Source organism: Glycine max, chromosome 18, assembly GCF_000004515.6.
Source record: "Glycine max cultivar Williams 82 chromosome 18, Glycine_max_v4.0, whole genome shotgun sequence".
NCBI lineage: Eukaryota > Viridiplantae > Streptophyta > Magnoliopsida > Fabales > Fabaceae > Glycine > Glycine max.
In genome coordinates, this window is record NC_038254.2 from 2424298 (window position 1) to 2445251 (window position 20954).

Sequence of the window (20954 nt, forward strand, 5' to 3'; positions counted from 1 at the left end):
TACCATCCTATTCTACCCAGAATCAGATATTTGATCCTATTTTGTTACTCAATCAATAGTCAATAAAATGATAACGGATTTGACCAATTGACTCTCCCTTTCCGGAGATACAAATTTTGAACCGAAAATTAACATGAACAATCACGGTAATTAAGTAGAAACATTGATGTGAAAGACTACCAACATACCAAACTAAGTGTATGGATTAGAGGAGTTTCATTTTTTCTCCAGCTAGAAAATGAAGATCATCAGTACAAAGACAGTGACAGTATATCTAAAATGTAACACAAAACAGTTACTTAAGAGTTCAAAATCGACAACCTAACTTAACATGCTCCCTTTATTAAAAAAAAGACTAACATGAAATTAATGAAACCATACATACATGTCACCATCAACAACAATATTAAATTAAAAGTTAACAATGAGCTTAATTAATGAGTCCCCTATTTAAGTTAGTATGAAGTGTAGTGAATAATAGAGGCGTGCAAACACGACATAGACATAGCGGACCACGTTACATATTAAGGGTGGACCCTCCATTGGTATGGTTGGCAATATTTTCCAAAGTTTCATACTCAATACTACTCTTCATACTACAACTTGCATTCATTCATTCTTCTATCTTTGTATCCAAGACTTGCTTTCCTTGCCTCTCTCGTTACTTTAATTTCTCATATATCCTTAGCTATCTAATTAGTCTTTATAATCTACCCTGTTATCTCCAAAGTATCTCACTTGGGTCCGGAATCAGAAGTACTTAATAAATTCTTCTCAGCTATGAAGAAGCTGTGTCCCAATCTTGATCGTGAGGATGGGCTCGAAACCGTGCTTGAGGTCCCTATCCCGGAGGAGATTCTCACCCACAAGAGTGGAACCACCAAAGCTTGGCACAACATGAAGAATTGGATGAAACCACACGCTGAATCGAGATCAAATTCAGCTTCCATGGCAGCAGTTTTCGGAGGGAAAAACACTGAGATTCAGCTTTTGTTAGGCGTTGTTGGAGCGCCGTTAATTCCTTCACCTATCGCCCCTGACAACCAACCCATCACTCGCAGCATTAAAGACCAACACATTGTCAGTGATCTTTTCTTTTACTTTGTTTTTTCAATAGACAATGATTCAAGGACAAAACTTATCTACAGTTCTTTAAGCATGTTGTTTGTACGGTTCTTCAATCAGAATTAGAGTTTTATTTTGATAATCTGCATGATACTTTATGCAAACATTTATTGTGTAAATTAATCAAATGAAACTTCAATTCTGATTAGAGAATAGTACAAACAACACCTGTAGAACTAGAACTGTACCCAAGTTTCGTGCATGATTCAATTCAATGATAAAAAAATAGAGACCCTTTGGTTTTATTAGAAAAATTAAAACTAGTGACAGAAACGGAACATGCAATTTTTTTACAAATTCATCACTAAAATTTGTTGAGCCAGAATTGGCGATGGAAAAATAATATTTCGTCGCTAAATTTGGTTACTAATGTTGTTATGTTTACTGATTGTTTTATGTGTTGTGTATGCTTGTGCAGGAGGTTTCAATGGCTAAATACATAGTGAAGCAGTACGTGGCAGCGGTGGGAGGAGAGCGTGCTTTGAATAGTGTGGACAGCATGTATGCTATGGGGCAGGTGAAGATGGCAGCATCAGAGTTTTCAGCAGGGGAAGGGAGTGTGAATAGTAAGAAGATGGTGAAGGTGAAGAACTTGCAGATGAAGGGGGAGGTGGGGGGTTTTGTGGTGTGGCAGAAGAGGCCAGAGTTGTGGTGTTTAGAGCTTGTGGTTTCTGGCTACAAGATCACTGCCGGGAGTGATGGTAAAGTGGCATGGAGGCAAACCCCTTGGCATCATTCTCATGCCTCTCGAGGCCCACCAAGACCTCTCAGACGTTTCTTACAGGTAATCAAAAGTTCTTGATAGTTCTAACTATTTTTCTTTTTAGAAAAAAGGGGTGGATTAATTGTTTGTATGGAACATAAAGGAGCATGCTTAATTATGATGTCATGTCATGATAAAATTTATGATATGTGATTGTTTGTTTGTATTGGGCAGAATAGAGCATGCTTAATTATGATTAGTATATGGGTGGGGTAAAAAATTGAATCATTCTACTAGAGGACTTTATTCCTCACTGATTTTCATGGTAATTGGAGAATTGCCTCTAGAGGCTTGCTATGCCTAGTGGGCGTGAAGTGATTTCCTTTGATCAATATGAATAGGCAAACCATGCTTAGGTGCTACTTTATTTTATTGCTTTTCGTCTTTACTTTCTTTCCGCGTTTTGCTTTGTTTCTCATGTGCTGCTTTCCCACTTCAAGTACTCTTTTTTAAACTCCTCAAATAGTCTTTGCTCTCCTTAGCATATAAGAAGAAAAGTGGGGTTGGTTGTTATCAACCTCCGAAACCAACACATGCCAGCAAATTAAGGAAGAAAAGAAGTCCGTGTAACAAAGTGCTTCCCATTTTCTAAAGGAATTAGCAAACGATAAAAAAAAAAAAAAAAAAGAAGCTTGTGTTGCTTTCCCATTGAAATTTTTGTCCCTAATTATCCCCTTCCAGAACCATAAGGTCTAAATATTAAATTTTAATAAGAAAAAGTCAACATTCTAAGAAGGGAACATGGGAAAATCTACCCTTTAAAAGTCACTTAAATAGGGAATTTTTCCTAGTTAGTAGTAGTTGCGATTAAGACAAGTCAACAATAATATCTGAACCTTTCCTCCGTGTGTGACAACCTGTTCCCATCCATTGCGAAGCTGCTTTATTCTTTTGCCTGGACCCCCCCTTCCCCCAGTCTTGAACCAATTGGGTTTGCTATTTACTTGCCTTTTGGTAAAAGATAAAATTTGACCTTGACCTTCATGCCACCTCCATCAATGTAAACGTTAGTAAATGCTAACAATATAATTTTTATTAACTTCTAAATGTTAAAACCTCAATTCCATGTTGCATCTAGTTAGCTCTCATACCATATTAAAATATAAAACCTCAATTTCATGTTACATGCTGTTGAGCTTTCATATCATATTAAAACGTAAAATACGAGTCTAATAGGAGAGTGTAAATGTGAACCAATTGGATTTGTTATTTACTTGCCGTTTGGTAAAAGATAAAATTTGACCTTGACCTTCATGTCACCTCCACCAATGTAAAAGTTAGTAAATGCTAACAATATAATTTTTATTAACTTCTAAATATTTTTTTACAAAAATTTTAACTTCTAAATGTTAAAATCTCAATTCCATGTTACATCTAGTTGAGTTCTCGTACCATGTTAAAACGTAAAACCTTAATTTCATGTTACATCGGCCAGTTGAGCTTTCATATCATATTAAAACGTAAAGTACGAGTCTAATAGGAGAATGTAAAAGTATATTAAGTATAGAAGGTGTATTGTCCAAAAAATTCAAACCAATTGGCCAGACTCAACCCTTGCATGCTTATATAAACTTTCAGTTATCTTTATTTGTTTCATGTGAGACTTTATAGTTCCAATAAGCCAAGTTAGACAAGGCCTAACCCTAGTTGTATACTCATTTTCTCATAAAGTTAAAGAGCAAGTTTGAAGCAACGTGAAAGACATGCACTGATGCACCCCATCTCATTATTCCCTCCCCCGTGACAAAAAAAAACAACTAAACTTTACCTTTTTAAAAAACCATTTTACACTTTTTGATTTGTTTCCTATATTTTTTTTTTTGTATAACTAAATTCTTTATATATATATATATATATATATATATATATATATATATATATATATATATATATATAATCACTAAACCCTCTTATACAAGTAGGAAATGTGAGAAATAATGGGTTTTTAAGAGTTTTAAGTATAATATGCTGAAAAAAGAGTAAAGAAAAAATTGTAGTTAAGTGTATGTTTGGTTTTTATTTGAAAATGCTATGACTCGCGTTCCAATATATATAAATTCAACTGATAAAAGTAAAATAAATGTAAAAGAAAGGATCATGATCCTTTGGTAAAAGTTCTGAACCTAATTTTGCAACTGATTTCCAAACACGACAACTAGGGTTGCTTAATGTAAAACTTATATACATTTTGATTATGAATTATAGACAAATGATCCAATACTGTTTTTTTTTAACAGGGTCTTGATCCAAGGTCCACTGCTAATCTGTTCAGCAACTCCATATGCATTGGAGAGAAGACAGTGAACAACGAGGACTGCTTCATACTGAAACTCGAAGCGGAGTCGTCCACACTGCGAGCAAGGAGCAACAGCAACGTAGAGATAGTTCGCCACACGGTGTGGGGCTACTTCAGCCAAAGAACGGGCTTATTAGTGCAACTAGAAGACTCACACTTGCTCAAACTTAAGTCTCACGAAAGCGAGAGCATATACTGGGAAACCAACATGGAGTCCCTAATCCAAGACTACAGAAGCGTGGATGGGATCCAAGTAGCACACGCTGGGAAGACACGGGTGTCCTTGTTCAGGTTTGGTGGGGGACCCGAGACACATTCCAGGACGAGAATGGAAGAGGTTTGGCAAGTTGAGGAAGTGGACTTTAACGTTAAAGGGTTGTCCATAGACTGTTTTTTGCCTCCTAGTGATTTGAAGAGAGAGGAAGAAGAGAATGAAGAATCATGTGGTGGTGGGGTGGTTGCAAGCAATAATAATAATAATGCCAAGTTGCCCTACAAGATTCGTTCGGCTTCTTTTAGGATTAGTGCTTCCAAAGTAGCTGCTGTGAACTTGGATGATTCTTGTACCAGCAGCGAGAGTGATGAAGATTTGTAAATTAATCTTTCTTTACGTTCATTACATCGTTTTGTAAATAGGTTAGTACATGGTCGAGTTTGTAGTGGAGCTATCATATTAGCTTAATTACTTCTCTTCTCACTACAAACTAGTATAGGACGAGAAACAATTTTCAATACTCAATAGAAACCTCTAATTTTGCCTTTTCTTTTTGCCATCCAAATCCAATGTAGTCTTCTTGAACATTAGCTAGGCATAAAAATCAAAGGGCAATTTAATCTGCAATGTGAATAACTTACAGACAGTATTCCAGCCATGAAAATCTATTTTCTGTTTGCAACTATCATTGCTTTCTAATTGGGGTGTAGTGTAGATAAGACATGTCTATGATGCCATTAAATTTTCTGTCTACATGAAGTTTTTATACATAATTATATCAATCCAAAGAGTTATCCAAAGTTGGGTCTTAAATGAAATATATTCAGTACGATACATCGGTAGCACTACGTATGATCTTGAATTCTTGATTGATGACAGAAATTGAGCCTGTGATCATTTAATTTTTCAATACGAAGAAGATAACATTGGGATAAAAATAAGACTTTTACGGAAGGGACCTGGCCAACAAGGGCATGGAACCAGTTGACTTGATAGGCTCAGTATTATATATACTCTTGGGCTAAAAGACTGGTGCATTACTCTATTTTAGAGGATTTTGTTGATAGTTTACCTGAGTACCTGGGATTCGTTTCTGTTTGTGTTCTTTTCTTCTTGTGAATAGATCTAGTTTGAGAGTTCCTAACATTAATTAATATGTATGTGTTACAGCCTTACAGAAAAAGTGGCTTCTCCTGCACATAAAACCTATTTGTAGAGAATATGATTATACAGTATAAACCTAATCTCTAATGTTAGGGAAATAAACCTAATGGAATAAACAACAAACAATAAAAGCCTTATCACTACAAATAAACCCAGTGGAGTATAAGCAAAAAATTGTAGACTGATAAAACTATAATTAAATTGTAGACAAGGTAAGAGCAAATGGTAGCTGATATTATGTGCTATATCAGCATTTGATTGAATTGCAATTTGACAACTGATTTTTCCTTCAGTCTATTTTGTTGATTCATAGATTGAATTGCTTTTTGCAACACATGTGACCGGTTAATTGTTAGGAGAGATATCAGTGAGCTCTAGATGTAGCAGATTTCAGTGACAATATGTCACTAACCAAGCTATCCAGGAAACAGTAAGACGAACCACCTTCTTTCAAGAAATCACTTGCCTTTTCCTTCAAATTTAAGGCATTCTCTCTAATCTCATTCGCTTCATCCCCAACCATTAGTTTTTTAATGGTCTTCTCTACCTCTCCTCTCTCTAGCTTATTCTGTAATTGCACCCCAACCTTCCAAACACTGCTTGCATATTTGGCATTGACCTTTTGGTCTGCAAAACAAGGCATACAAATCATTGGAACCCCTTCACATATGCTCTCTAGAGTTGAGTTTCAACCATTGAGTCCAAAATGCTCTCACTGCAGGATGGCTCAGCACTTGTTCTTAAGGACCCCATTTGACAATGTAGCCTCTTCCTCCCAAATTCTCTAGGAATCCACTTGGCAATGGTTCAAGCCATTCTGAGCCATGGATTAACCCAGGTCGAATCACCCACAAAAACAGCTGCTTGCTGTTGGCTAACCCCCAAGCTATCTCCAAGAACTCAGTCTTGCTTATTGCTGCAATACTCCCAAAACTCACATAAACAGATGATTCCAACTCTTTAAAGGTGTTCCAAATAACCCCTGAAGACGCCTTGCATTCCTCAGGATCCTGCGACTGAAACTTAGGAAGATCTTTCACCTTGAGTGGTGGGAGATACACCAGAGGCTCTTCCGATTTTAAACAAAAGTAAAGATGAAAATTTTAGGCCCTTTCATCTCTAGGCATGTTGCTTCAATTTGCACTTCAAAAAGAAAATAAATCATGAAAGCAAAATGACATTTTTATTATAATATCTATAAAAATACATAAAATAAAGGTTTAATTGCATTTTTAGTCCCATCAATATTATGATTGTACAATTTTGGTTCCTCGAGTTCCAATTGCATGAATTGAGTCTCTCAAATTTTCTGCCATTCACAGTTTTCCCATCTTAATTTCATCTGATATTCAATTCATTAATTTTCTCAAAATGGAAAGATATTCCTTTTGATGTTCTTTACTGACATAAAAACAATAAATTTACCCACACAAGCATTGCTAACGCAGAGTTAAGTCTATATGTTGTGTTATTCTCAATTGATACATTCTGTCATGTCATGTCCAAGTTGGCATGTTATCTAGTTTGTTAGATACTAGATGAAATAAGAATGAAGGAATGTGATGATAAATGGAAGAAAACTTAAGTGATCCAATTGAGACAATTGGAGGGAAGGGACCAAAATCCAACAAATGTGGGACTAAAAATGCAACTAAGCCTAAAATAAATAAATAAAAACTTTTTCACCATCTACTATTTTACTTAAAAAAATCCATAACTAAGACAATCCTAATTACCATGAAGAATAAAGGCCTAAACTAGTCCTGGAAAATAAGGACTCCCCGGGGACCAGTTTGGCATTCTCAGTATATAAAATGAAAAACATTCTCTAGCCAACATTGCATCTGCCAATCAATGAAAACACCAACAAATATGGGAACTTTCTGATTAAAAAAAAAAAACACATATCATTTTGGAATTTGGAACCAATCACGTTCGACAAAAGGTTACAAGAAAAAAATTGAAGAAGAACGAACCTTGTACGGGGAGGTAACCCTTTTCCCTAAGGAGAGGAAACGAGGCAAAAACAAGAAAAGAAGAGGCTCCACCAGTTCTGAGCACAAGGCGTAGGAGCTTCAATTAGTCGCAAACAGGTTGAGTGAAGTGAAGTGCAGCATTGGAAATGAAGCAAGAGGTTCATGTTGAGACCGAGACAGCACCGAAGAAGCCAACCGTTCCTTCAAAGGGTGCTTGCATTTGATGTTGATGAGGTCGGTGAGGTGCACGGCATCGATCGAGTTTTGAGGCTTCTGTTTCTGATAAGGTGAAGTGAGGGTAGGAAGAAGGGTCTGGGGACTTGAAGATAGTGTGGAGAATGGTGATGGAGAAGCCCTTTGAGTAGAGAATGTCACCGAGGTGGAGAAATGGTGTTATGTGGCCTTGTAACGGTGATGGCATCAGCAACAGTCTCGATTTCTCCTCCTCCATTCACGGGTAGAAGAACGAAAAAGGTTTAACGGTAATTAAGCTAGTACTGAAGACTGGTGACAAATGATACTGTGGCCTTAAATGTAGGTATCTGATTCTGATCTGAGAGTTGGAATGAAATTGTTATCTTTGAGAGAGTGTTTTAGATCGCAACGTCTCTTCTATAGTATTAGGAAGGAATTATGTGCGTGTGCGAGTCTTCATGCTCATCCATTCGTTGACTCCCATAAATTGCGCTGACCTGGGTGATGATACAAATAATAAGAATGTATGTATGTATGCTACTAATAGGAGGAAGAGCTAAGCGACACCAAGTGCATGATAATTTTCATTTTTACTTACATTTTATGGTAGTTTTGGACAATTATGCGATACCTCTGATATACTTTTAAGCTTTAATTTGTTTGTGTTTATTTTAGTTAAGTTTTATATAAAAATTTAGTTTATTTAGGATTTTTAGTTTATACATTTCGTGCTTGATCTTTGGATTTTTTCCTAATGTTTTGTAGGAATCTCAGCTCGGGTCAAGTAAAAAAAGAGTTCCCAAGTAACTACGTTAGGAGAATTTTGGAAGCCTTGAAACTAAAAAAAAAGGGAAATTCAGTTGGAAGAAGTCAAAATAAATCACAAGATCATAAGGAGACTGTGGTCATGTCCACGATCAAAAGTCGAACAAATTAAATTTCAACAATCAGAACAGGTCATGAGAGAGTTGTGAACCTGGTCACGCAGATAACTGTAACATGTGAGATTTTTCTTTATTTTTAGTCTGTTTTATTGATCCTATTGTGATATACCTATTGTACGTTTTGAGTAAAAGGAGGAAAGAACGATCTTGATAGGTTGGATGTACAGAGATTCATCTTTCATTGTTTTCTTCATCAAAAGCTTTATCCCATGACCATGAGTAGCTATTATTGTTTCTCTTTCATACTTATTGTTTGCTGGTAGCTTGATCACGGAAGTGCATCATTCTTTTTATTTGTTTATAATTGAAGAATTCAATTGAATTGTAAACTGAAGAGAACAATCATGCTTAGGGATAAAATAAATGTTATTGGTCATCCTGAGATTCTCGTTCTTAAGGAAGTCAAATAATTATACTAGTCAAAGAATTGATAATGTGATTAAGAGACTTAAATTCTCTCACTTAAAAAATTAAGTTTAAAATAAATTATGGATTGATGATAATATAGACTTAATTGAATAGAAATGGTTAGTTATTAGAAGATCTTAGATCATTATTTGTTTATGCTCTCAAACTAATCTTTTTGTGACATATTTAATTTTAAAAATTTTAAGAAAAAATCACTAATAATACTTAATTACGTGTTATGTAAAAATTAATCAAAAGCATAACAAGAATTACCTTAGAGCATCTTTAACTGTTGAATGATTTTTGGGTTCTTAATGTAATTTTTGTGAGTCACTTATTGACAAGTCAGATTTAAGAATCACTTGCTATTTTTACTCTAACCCAACAAGCACCAAAATTTGAGGTTCTTAAATTTTTCTTTTTTCTTTTTTTTTCCCCTCCTTTTCTCTCTCACAGCACCCCACTCTTGCTACTAAAAAGTGATGTGTCCCAGGAACTTGTTTCATGTTTGATCTCAGATGCTTTGTGTTACTTCACTCAAGCGGTTGCCGACAGCCTTCAGCTGCCGAGGATTGTGTTGAGAACTGGTGGAGTTTCTTCCTTTGTTGCTTTCACCGCTTTTCCATTACTTAGAGAAAAAGGTTACGTACCCATACAAGGTTAGTTCCCAATTTTCTACTGTATTCAATTTTCGGGCTTGTCAAGGCATTTTAGTTGGTAGGCTTACATTACTAATTTAGCCAGCTGAAAATTATGCAGAAGAACGTTAGTATACTTCTATATCAAAGTAGAGATTGACTCTACTAGGGAAATATTATATATTTGAGTTATTATTATTATATACTATTTATTATCTCTTCATTTTTTTTCATGATATAACCAACCCATCACATCTATCACTTTTTCCTTTTTTTTTTAATGTTTTTCTTCATTTTACTCATACACCTTAAAAATTAAGGTTTACATTGATTTTTTTTTCATATTATTTACTCTTGAAAATTGAATGAAACTATTTTAAACCTTAAATATATTAAAATAATTAAAATTTGAAAATGAAAACATTTATATTTTTGTTTCAATTTTTATTTTATAATGTTAAAATCAAACTACATATTTAATATCCTTATATTATTTTTTTACGATAATTTCATATATAATTTAATTTTCATTAAATTAAACCGTACCTTTAATATGAAGATATAAAGTTTGTGTATGGATGGGATGGTTAAAGAAAAAGAAAATTGAAAAAAAAGTAATGGATTCAATTTTTTTACTAACAAAATTAATATTTTAATAACCTATATTTACTGACAAAAAAAATTACCTTTAATACGAGTCTTTTTAAAAAAAATCAAAATTTAAATTTTTATTGCATTTTGCTTTCTTTCAATATATTTTTTAGTGTGAAATTACAAAAAATCATTTTTATAAAAATAAAATAAAATAATTCAAAATTTGAATGATCAATAAACTATTCAATCAAATTACATTAAACATGTTTCTCATTTCTTATTTATTGTGCTCAATATGTGACAATTTCATCAAGATTATTAGCTGGAGGCAAGAATTCACATGAATCGGATATTTTGAAGAACATATCGAGAAAGGATTGAATTTTGTTAACATAACATGTGGTTGGTAAAAAATTCAATCAATTTTTATTTCATCAAATATTTAATATGATTTCACGAGATTTAGTTTTATTATTCAAGTAATGAATTTTACTTTAAAAAAATAAAATAAAATAGGTGATATAATAAAAAAATATAAATAATATATTTCTTATAGAAAACCAGTTCAAACTTATCAAAAACAGAGTTTAACCCAGTTTTGAATCAATTCAAACTAATTCACATCCGGTAAATTAAATATGTATCTCAAAAACACACCTGAACCAATTATACAACCAATTAATCTGTTCCCTGGTGAACTTTAAATAGGATTTTATTATACTTCTTCCAATATTTATAGACATATTTTATATTTTTAAAAATAAATTAGATTTATATTATTAGTAGTAGTATAATTTTATTAACTTTTATAATAACTATTTAAAAGTTATATCAACATTAATTTCTATTTGGTTGATGATATAAAATTATTTCAACATTGCATGACTATTAAATTTTATTTTTAATTTGTAAAATTTTATGCTAATATAGATGAAAATGTCTAAATGATTAAATAAATCATAATATTTTTGTTTTATTTACAGTTATATTTTATCATTTTTTTAAATATATATTCTCTCCGTCAATTTAATATTTATATTTGTATACTTTCTATTATAAATTTTGGACTATCACTATGATTTTTTATTTGGAGGGGGTTCACGGGAAGGCAACAAACCCAAGAGGCGGACCCAAACCAAAAAAACAAAAGTGAACGCAACCCAAAGAAACCAATGGAATGTGATTCTCACAATCAAAAAAAACATGTGCACAAAATCATTATCCTTAATTTTTTTTTCTTTGATACTATATTAAAAAGTTACTAATGTAAAATATTAAAAAAAAAATCATTAAACTTTGTCATATTTCGTGTCGGTGTTTGCACAAACTTCAACAATATTTTATTTTTACTTAAGAATGAAGTCATAATTTTCTTTAACAGTCTGGGAACTTTGTAAATTGGATTTGGACATCAAAATAATAGCAACACCAAGTTAATAATCTCTTTACTGTTCTATAGTAATATTTTTCATGTCCTGCTACAATTATGAGTTATTTATCTTTCTTTTCATCTTTTCTCTCTGCTAGTGTTTTCTTTTTTTTAGAGATTTTTTTTTTATTACACTCTCTGCTAGTGTTTACACTTTACAGCAAGAGATATCTACCAATCCTAGTCCTAGTAAATTTATCAATTCTAACTACTAGCTTCGCTATTTTTCTTCTTTTTTTTAAGATTAAGAGTTTAATGTGTTTTTATTTGGAACAAAGTGACAAAATTACAATCTAACATTAGCAATGATGTATTACTTTTCTGCATGATGCACTTAGAATGCAAATTGGAGGAGCCAGTGGAAGAGCTACCACCACTCAGAGTGAAAGACTTACCTATGATTAAGACAGAGGAGCCAGAAAAATACTATGAACTATTACGCATGTTCGTCAAAGAGACTAAGGGCTCCTTAAGAGTGATTTGGAACTCCTTTGAAGAGTTGGAATCATCTGCACTCACAACTCTGAGCCAAGAATTTTCCATACCAATGTTCCCAATAGGCCCTTTTCACAAGTACTCTCCTTCCTCCCTTCTTATAGCAGCCTAATATCACAAGACCAAAGTTGCATATCTTGGTTAGACAAACACACACCAAAATCCCTGGTCTTTGTGAGTTTTTGGGAGTGTTGCTGCAATAACTGAGACTGAGTTCATAGAGATAGCTTGGGGTTTAGTCAATAATAAGCACCCATTTTTGTGGGTGGTTCGACCGGGCCTAATCAAGGGCTCGGAATGGCTTGAACCATTGCCAAGTGGGTTCATGGAGAATTTGGAAGGGAGAGGCCTAATAGTGAAATGGGCCCCTCAGCTAGAAGTGTTGGCTCATTCAACAATAGGTGCATTTTGGACTCATAATGGTTGGAATTCAACCTTGGAGAGTATTTGTGAAGGGGTTCCTATGATATGCATGCCTTGTTTCACTGATCAAAAAGTGAATGCTAGGTATGTGAGCCATGTTTGGAGGGTTGGATTGCAGCTAGAGAAGGGAGTGGACAGAGGGGAAATAGAGAGGACCATTAGAAGATTGATGGATGCCAATGTTGAACGGAAGGAGATTAGAGGTAGAGCGTGGAAGTTGAAGGAAGTGGCAAAGATTTGCTTGAAACAAGGTGGTTCCTCTTTCTCTTCTTTGGAATTTTTGGTTGCTTACATTTTGTCATTGGAGTCATTTACTTTTGAAGCCTCCTGATTATGTTCCTACTTTAACCATTTGGGTTTCATGAAGGGTATTATTGAAAGGGTCTCATGAAGGGAATTGTTGAAAGGATTTTTCGTTGTTTCTCTCTAAACATATGAAAAATTATAGTAAAATTTAATGTTATTTTTGGTCCATTATATTTTGTAGTTATTTTGTTTTGGTATATTTAATTTTAAAAGTTTTATTTTGATCCTTTATATTTTTGAAATGTGTTATTTATTTTAATTTTTCATTAAAAACGTTAGTGTTTTGTTAATTTTTAAATTTTAAAATAATTCAAAGTTACTTTTAATCTATTATGTTTCGCAGTTATTTCACTTTAGTACATTATATTTTACAAATTTCATTATGCTCCTTTATATTTTCAAAATGCATTATTTTGGTCTTTTTTTCAATTTTTTGTCAGCAACTTTAGTGTCTATTTTGGTAGCAACGTTAGTGTTCATTTTGGCCAAATGAAATGCACCATTCAGCTCCTGTTTGTGCTGCTCACCTCCATCCAATCCAGTTGTAGTGTCGGATGAAAAATCATCTACTTATCTGGTCCAACCGTGTACGACAGTGGAGGTCTTGCTCGTAGACGTCACAAAGAGTCACATCGTGACATTCTCGTTCAAATCTAAATTAATATGCAAGTTAGGGTCATGGTTTTGTCTTTCGTCAAAAACAATTATTGATCCCATCTCTCATGTTTCTATTTCCAATAACATAGTTATGTGAAAGATTTTCAATTTTCGGTCATTCTATCGAGATTTCGTGTTGACATTGTTTGATATGTGTGATGCTGCATTTTTTACCTTTTAAGTGGAAGAGATTGGAGGAAATGATGATTTTTTTAGTTGTTTATTTTAAAAAAAAAAAATAAAGATAATAGCAATTTTTAGTTGCTACTATCTAAAGTTAATTATTTTAAAAGGCTTAATATCACTTTTGATTCATTATATTTCATAGTTGTTTCGCTTTGGTATATTAAGTTCTGAAATTTTCATTTTGGTCCTTTGTATTTTCCAAATGTATCATTTTTGTCATTTTTTAAAAGTTAAAAATTAACTAAACATTAACATTTCTAACGGAAAATTGAAAACAAAAAGACCAAAATAAAACTTTTAAAAATTAATGTACCAAAACAAAACAACTATAAACTTAATAGACCAAAAGTCACTTTAAGCCATGTACAAAATAAAATCATTTAGGCAAGGACATTATATTTACAGCACTATGTTATGTCAAAACAAGCCATCTACTCATTTACTTGAGGAAGAAAGGATCCATTCTCTTAAAAGTGAATGGGTTAGGCCTAATATGCTCCTAAGCCACTTAAACTCGTTACTGATTAACAACCAAAGAACAAAAGGCTATTGTTTCATGCACCTCCCATGTTACTTCCTGCACTTCCTTTTTTCTTCCGGAATGTGCATTCATTATATTTTGAAATACACTCCCTTTTTAGCTTCAAACATTCTGGAAAGGTGCAGAAAACAATAGCCAGAACAGAACACAAAAACATAGAACTCACAAATCACGACTGATTAATTCGCAAAGGCCCATACATAATTGGGCTAGATACTCCTAACAATGGAAACCGCATATGTGTTGCATACTCAGATCTATTGTGTTGACAGAAAAAAGAAAAAAAAACAATTACTGTGATATTGACAGAATAAAAAATGGATTCTGCTTCTGCTTCTGCCCAATTCCCTTTCTTCTAAGAAATCTTGGGTACATAATTACATTTTATAGTGTGTGTTCTATTCATTAATTTGGTATGTTCTTTTCTCTTAAGGGATTAGAGTAATGCTATGATGAGTGATTAAAGCAAGCACTCTTAAAAAATCTATTACTTCTTATACCATAATATTGTATTGCTTATATATTTATTAATTACTTTCATTGGAATGCAAGTGAAGTTGTTAAATTTTTTTAAATACATTTTTGTAACAAGAAACGATGTCATTTCTGTTTTGAAAAAAATCACAAAACAAGCTTCTAAAAAATTATGCCTTCTATTCCAATCTCCTATATATCGTGACCTATAAATCTTCATCCCAATTCCAAATCCCTATGGTATGTTGTTCTCTTTTTTTCTTTCGAATTTCATTTCATATGAACCCTAAAATTTCAGACCATCAAATATTGTTGATTAGCATCAAGATATGTCTTAAAAGTTCAAAAAATATTTACAAAAATACTTACACATCAGCCACCAACAATATGTTTGCATTGACAATAGGAATTAAATTCATATTTCGATGAAATATGAGTTCAATTTTTATCAATTGGATTAATCATTATTAGTGACACAAAATATTTTTATTAAGTTAAATGAAGAAGTTTTAACAAAGATTAGTGTCTGCTAGATAAAATTCTCAAATACCATTCAGTGACTTTCTTTTTCATATGTTAAATTAAGTTAATAATTTTTTTTTCAAAGGTGAAATTATATCTTTATTAAAAAAAATAACAACTATATTTAATCATACTCAAAATGATTTAAGTGCATTGTATTTTAGCATTTTCTTGGACTTTTCTTTTTAGCATATTCTTAGGATTAACAGTTACATGATGGCCCTTGTGTTTTTTCCGAAGTCTGCTGAATAAAATGGAAGATGCCCTCCTTCGGTTTGGAAATGACAACTCTAAAGTTGATATATTTTGTATTCCTAATCAATGAAAGACTAATATCAAAAGAAATGTCTTAACGCCAAACAAAACAAAAACTAATATGTCTATAGAAAACTTTATTTGCTTCAAGTTCCTTTTAAAGGTAAATATAAGGATTTAAGATTCAATAGTGCACCGTTCATCCCCAAATTTAAAGGATTTTCATTTTTCATATCAACCTTAAGACTGATAAATAAAAAAATCTATTAGTCAAGAACTTATAATCTGAGTTTTGTAGACCATAGCAAAAAAAATGTCCAATACAACATAAGTTGCGAAGCTTGTCAATACAACATATGTTAATTCCCGACACAAAAGAAACCAACTTTGTTTAGCAACATGAAAGAGAGGAACGAAAGAAACTAGCTATATACGATATATACCTTTAATCATGAATACAAGACATTATATATCTTTAATCAAAATCCAAAATAAATAAAAAAATATTATTTAAAAACATCGTTAGTAGCAAATGATTAACTAAGTGCACGCCAGTTAGTGATAAGGTCAGTTCATGGATGTATGAGGGTAAGGTGTGGACCTTCGCGGATCATTGGTTCAAAAAGCAGCAAGCTAAGACATCAAATCATTGAAAGGAGCTTCGTTTTGACTAGGCTCGGCAATTCTTCCCACAACTCGGGAATTTACGCGGGGACTGTCCCATACGGAGTCTTGCGGTCGGGGAAAAATTTCCCACAGAGATGGGAATGGGGATAAAAAATTTCCCCACAACTAATTCGGGGATGGGGACTATGCTTCCCGTCCTGCAGGATCCCTGTATCCTCGCGTATCTAAAATTTTACTTATATATCCTCATAACTTATAATATGTATAACATAAATATAAGAGTTAATATATTATTTTACTAGTAAAAAAATACAAAATAAAATTATCATATATATAAGTAATATCTCACAAGTCACAAAGACATAAACATTACCCAAACTCTAAAATATCGCATCAAATATTCAAACTTCGTTCCTTGACTTTCTTCTTCACCTTTGTTCTCTCTTCACTACTTCACCTTCGTTCCTTGGATAGAAGTATAAAGACTTGATTTAGGATGATGATGTTAATTTATTGTATGAAGACTTGCAATCTTATGTTGGTTTTATTGTTTTTATTATGTAATATTGTAACATTAACGTGTACTTGAATATTTCTTGGATGTTTTTATGCTTGTATGATTTTATTACTATTATTATTGATTTATTTTGGTATTTTTAGTCATGTTTTAAACTTAGAATTAAACCTTAAATTTATTATTGTTGAAAAATTAAGATACAACAAAAAAATTATATTTTTTTATAATTTTTGACCTTTTTTTAAGGTAAAACAGGGTCTCTGTGGGTCCCTGCGGGAAGACGGAAAACGGAAACAGGACAAAAAATACCCCCACCACAATTGGAATTACTGCGGCTGCTGGCACTTGACTTGCCCTCCAATGGATCCTTGTTAAGGGATTTAGATTACCTTTTTCTCTAAATTTCTTCTCTTCCTTTTCTTATAAAAAAAATTTTTTAGAGCAAGAACATTGATGTTCAAAAGATTCGAGGATTCTTTCACTGCACACGATCGGAACCAAAAGGTTGTCGTATCTTAGGAGAAGAGCACATTCAGATTTTCCTACCAGTACAGGGCAAACTCAATGTGAAGAGTTTTTCCTCTGAAAACTCTTCTCCTTGAGTTTGAGGGGGGGGGGGGATTAGAGTATACGTTAGAATAACTGTGAAAACAGTTTGCAAGGGCTGTTAGCTTTTGCTAACAGCACCTCGCTAGTGTTAGGCTATTAGCTTGTACTTAGTGCGGAGAATTACTTCTCGTCCCTGCCTAGCACGGGTGCCATGCCTAGTTTTGACAAATCGTACATATCAATCATTCATTTGGGATAAAACTAGAATCGTGTTCAAGCACCGAATTATAAAATCAACCTTTTAATAACCATATGCACATGAAGCTAATAGATACATTACGCTCAGCTACCTTTGTTATTTTTAATCTAAGGAATGGACATTTTAAGGAAGTTTAAGATAAAAGTATGAGCGTAATCTATTTGTATAAATCGGGTTGGGTTTAGTAGAAATAATTTTTTTGAAAAAAATGTAAATTATATTAAACCCTAAATGATACAACAATAAACGAGACATATCCCACAGCTAGAGAAAATCAAAAACCTCCCTAAAATAAGAAGGTCTATATCAAGATGTTAAAACAAATACAACAGGTGCGTTTGTCTATACATGAGAAACTTAATCTTACTAATAACCTCTATTACAGAAAATTGATAATTTTCAAAAATCAGTTTATTCTTAGACAGTCAGTAGACTGTAATTGCTATAGTCAGACAACGAAATTTTCCTTGAACACCTGATGTGAATTTGCTCCTAATTAAAGAGTCAGTAATGCACTAAAAAAACATACCCACCTTAATGTCCAATGTTAATTATTACAGAAATTTTCCTTGTCCAATGTTAATTATTGTCATTGATGACAAAACATACCCAGCATATTCAATTCGTGTGTAGACTTCTCTTCCCCCTCCCTGGTTTTGGTGAGAGTGAAAGATGAATATATTTTTTTGATACAATTTATTTTATATTTAAAAATTAATCAAAATTTAAATTCTGAATCACTCCATACAAGTCATTACTATTTATATGATCGTACTATATTGGTTAGGTATCGTTACTTTGTACTTAACATTGAAGAAGCGAAAACGGTATAAACATACGATGTAGCGAGAAAAAAACATATATCTGGATCCAGAATGGACCCATAAAAACGTGGGCCACAAAATAAGTAGGTTTCAGCCCTATCTATCCAATGCAAATCAAATTGTAGAAAGGAGAAGTAATATAAATGGAAAGCGATGATGTCGCAGACTCACAGTAACTACTTGTAAGTTGTAACAACATTGTGACCCTCCACGTGTTGACGACCCATCTCTAGTGGCTTGTAACTTTACATCATTTGCAGGCAAAGCCGAAGCCATATAATATACTGAAAAAACAACACCAAGCTTTGATCATTTGTTTTCTTTATTCCAAGGGAACTCTTCACCCTGAAGAAAGCATAATGCAAAGCTTCTTCTTATTAGTGTATGCATAAATTAAAAATTAGTTTTTGGAAAAGATAATATCATTTTTTTTTTATTTTCTTCTTCCAAAAGTGTTTAAGAAAGAAATTCATCAAATATACTCTTAGATAATAAATCACGCAATGTCTTTTTGTTTGAGAGAAATTGAAGGAAGAGTATTTTTTTTTCTTTCTAACTTCAGTTGATCCAAAACTTTAGACAGAAGAGAAAGAAAAATAAAAGAGTCGAAGATCTGAATAAAAAAAATAAACGGAAGAACTTAAATTTCTAACCACATGTTTGGATTCTCAGTTATTGAAATTTTATGCTCATCCAAGTAGCTTCTGCGTTTTTATCTCAATGTAACGCAAAAATTAATTAAATCCTAATGTGTTAATTTACATTTTTGTCTTTGAACAAAATTTAAGTTTCTAATCACATGTTTGGATTCTCGGTTATTGAAGTTTTATGCTCATCCAAGTAGCTTCTGCATTTTTATCTCGATGTAACTCAATTTTATGTATGTTACAAACACATTTCCAAACATACTATAAATTCTGTAAAAACTTCCACAAATTGTTGAAGCCATAAAAAAGCATTATTTTGGGCATCGAATTATTTTATGTTTTGGTGAAATTAAAATTAAAAATGAGTAAAATAAATAAATTTGTAAAATACAGGCGGCAAGGTCAAGCTCTTTACTCATTAAGATGAGGTAAATATAAATTCTTCTATATTAATTATTTGAGCTCAGATTTTCTTGCCTTTTTGGTAAAACAATGAGGGAAGAAGAGCGGTTAGAAGCTCCAAGGAAAAACTACAACTAATGTACAGTGTGTTCGGATATCTTTTAAAATCAATTTTGACTTCTAAAATCATGATGGAAAGTTGAATAAGTTAAAGTAACTATTCATTACAGTCTCTCTGTTTCAAATTATATAATGTTTAAGGTTTTGATGCAAGTATTAAGAAATGTAAATAATTTTTTAAATTTCAAAGAAAATATTAGATAACTTTCTAATATATTATTTATCTATTTAATTAATAAGTTTTTAATCTTTCTATAAATTATTCTTACAAAGTATTGATTAAGAATAATCTTGAAAAAAAATATTTAATATAACAACAGTTTTATAAAATGACATGTTTTTGGAATAATTTTTTAAAAAAAAAACGCATTGCATAATCTGAAACGGGAGTACTTTAATATTTAAGTTAATTTGGAAATTAATTTTGATAATATTGAAAGTTAATCCAAACACACTTAAAAATATCACAGGAAGCTAGAGAAGAAAAGTTGAACTTCACCGTGCTATGAATTCCTTGGTTGGCTTCCCTCCCAATATGGTGACACTGGACATAATCTCCAAGGACCATATAATTTTCTTTACTAGCGTGAAATCTAGAAGAGAAGCAACCCTGTCACGCTATATGAACCGTTAAAAGGGAGTAAGACTCAACTATTATAGTTATATTTGTCTAGGCGTTAAAATCACGTTCAACCTCAAAAGCACGATGCCAAAACAACGACCCTCTTGCTTTCAGATGAACGTGGGTTGCGTTGTGTCCAATATCAAAACAAACAAACCCTATATTTCTAAACGCATGATTCCAAGTTAAATGCAGTTCAATGTAAGTCCACAATTCAGCAATGGTGATTGAACAATCTCCCACTTTCATAGCAAAATCAAGCAAAATTTTGTTGGATTAGAAATGTAAGGTGAAGTCTCATCTTGAATAAAAATAGAAAAATTGAACATCATTTAGTGAAGAGAAGACTCATAAATCTGAATCTTAAGATTTTGGGACTTTCACCCCATCCAATTTGGTATGGAGTGTCATTCTTTTCCTCTAAATTTATGTACTGTGCACAGTGGAAAAAATGTCAAAAAAAATAGGTTACAAAATAAAATTACTTTTAAATTATAAATATAAATATTTTGCAGATTCTATACTATAAATTACTTTTACTAAAAAAATGAAATATTTCTTTCTATTAGGGTTAATTTTATACACCGAAAAATTAATTTAAAGTAAATACTGTGCAAATCAATTCTCGTCACAACAGTTGGGAATTTTGAAATGAAGCAAACAAGCTACATGTCATTTTCTAGTTAAAGGAGTGACAACCTAAATCTTGAATATTAAACTTTTCCTGTGATGATAAAGATTCTGATTGCTTTTTGACGTGACGACAATCAACATTCTAGTTG

The 20954-nt window shown here is 32.5% G+C and overlaps 1 protein-coding gene and 2 pseudogenes across 1 annotated transcript; 2 read left to right on the top strand and 1 right to left on the bottom strand.

Annotated features, from left to right (window-relative positions):
• The first annotated feature begins 485 nt into the window (after positions 1-485).
• Positions 486-4943, top strand: LOC100782214 (uncharacterized). The gene is made up of 3 exons (XM_003552549.5): positions 486-1080; positions 1544-1909; positions 4126-4943. The coding sequence occupies exons 1-3, from the start codon at positions 781-783 to the stop codon at positions 4777-4779; spliced, it is 1320 nt and encodes a 439-aa protein (XP_003552597.1). The 5' UTR covers positions 486-780; the 3' UTR covers positions 4780-4943.
• A 601-nt stretch (positions 4944-5544) lies between these two features.
• LOC100795109 (UDP-glycosyltransferase 76F1-like) lies at positions 5545-8200 on the bottom strand (annotated as a pseudogene).
• Positions 8192-13043, top strand: LOC100795641 (UDP-glycosyltransferase 76F1-like; annotated as a pseudogene).
• Positions 13044-20954: the final 7911 nt, after the last annotated feature.

Coding starts and splice junctions, on each gene's coding strand:
- LOC100782214 (XM_003552549.5), top strand. CDS start 781: ATGAAGAAGCTGTGTCCCAATCTTGATCGTGAGGATGGGCTCGAAACC. Junction 1,081..1,543: donor GCATTAAAGACCAACACATT/GTCAGTGATCTT, acceptor ATGCTTGTGCAG/GAGGTTTCAATGGCTAAATA. Junction 1,910..4,125: donor CTCTCAGACGTTTCTTACAG/GTAATCAAAAGT, acceptor TTTTTTTAACAG/GGTCTTGATCCAAGGTCCAC.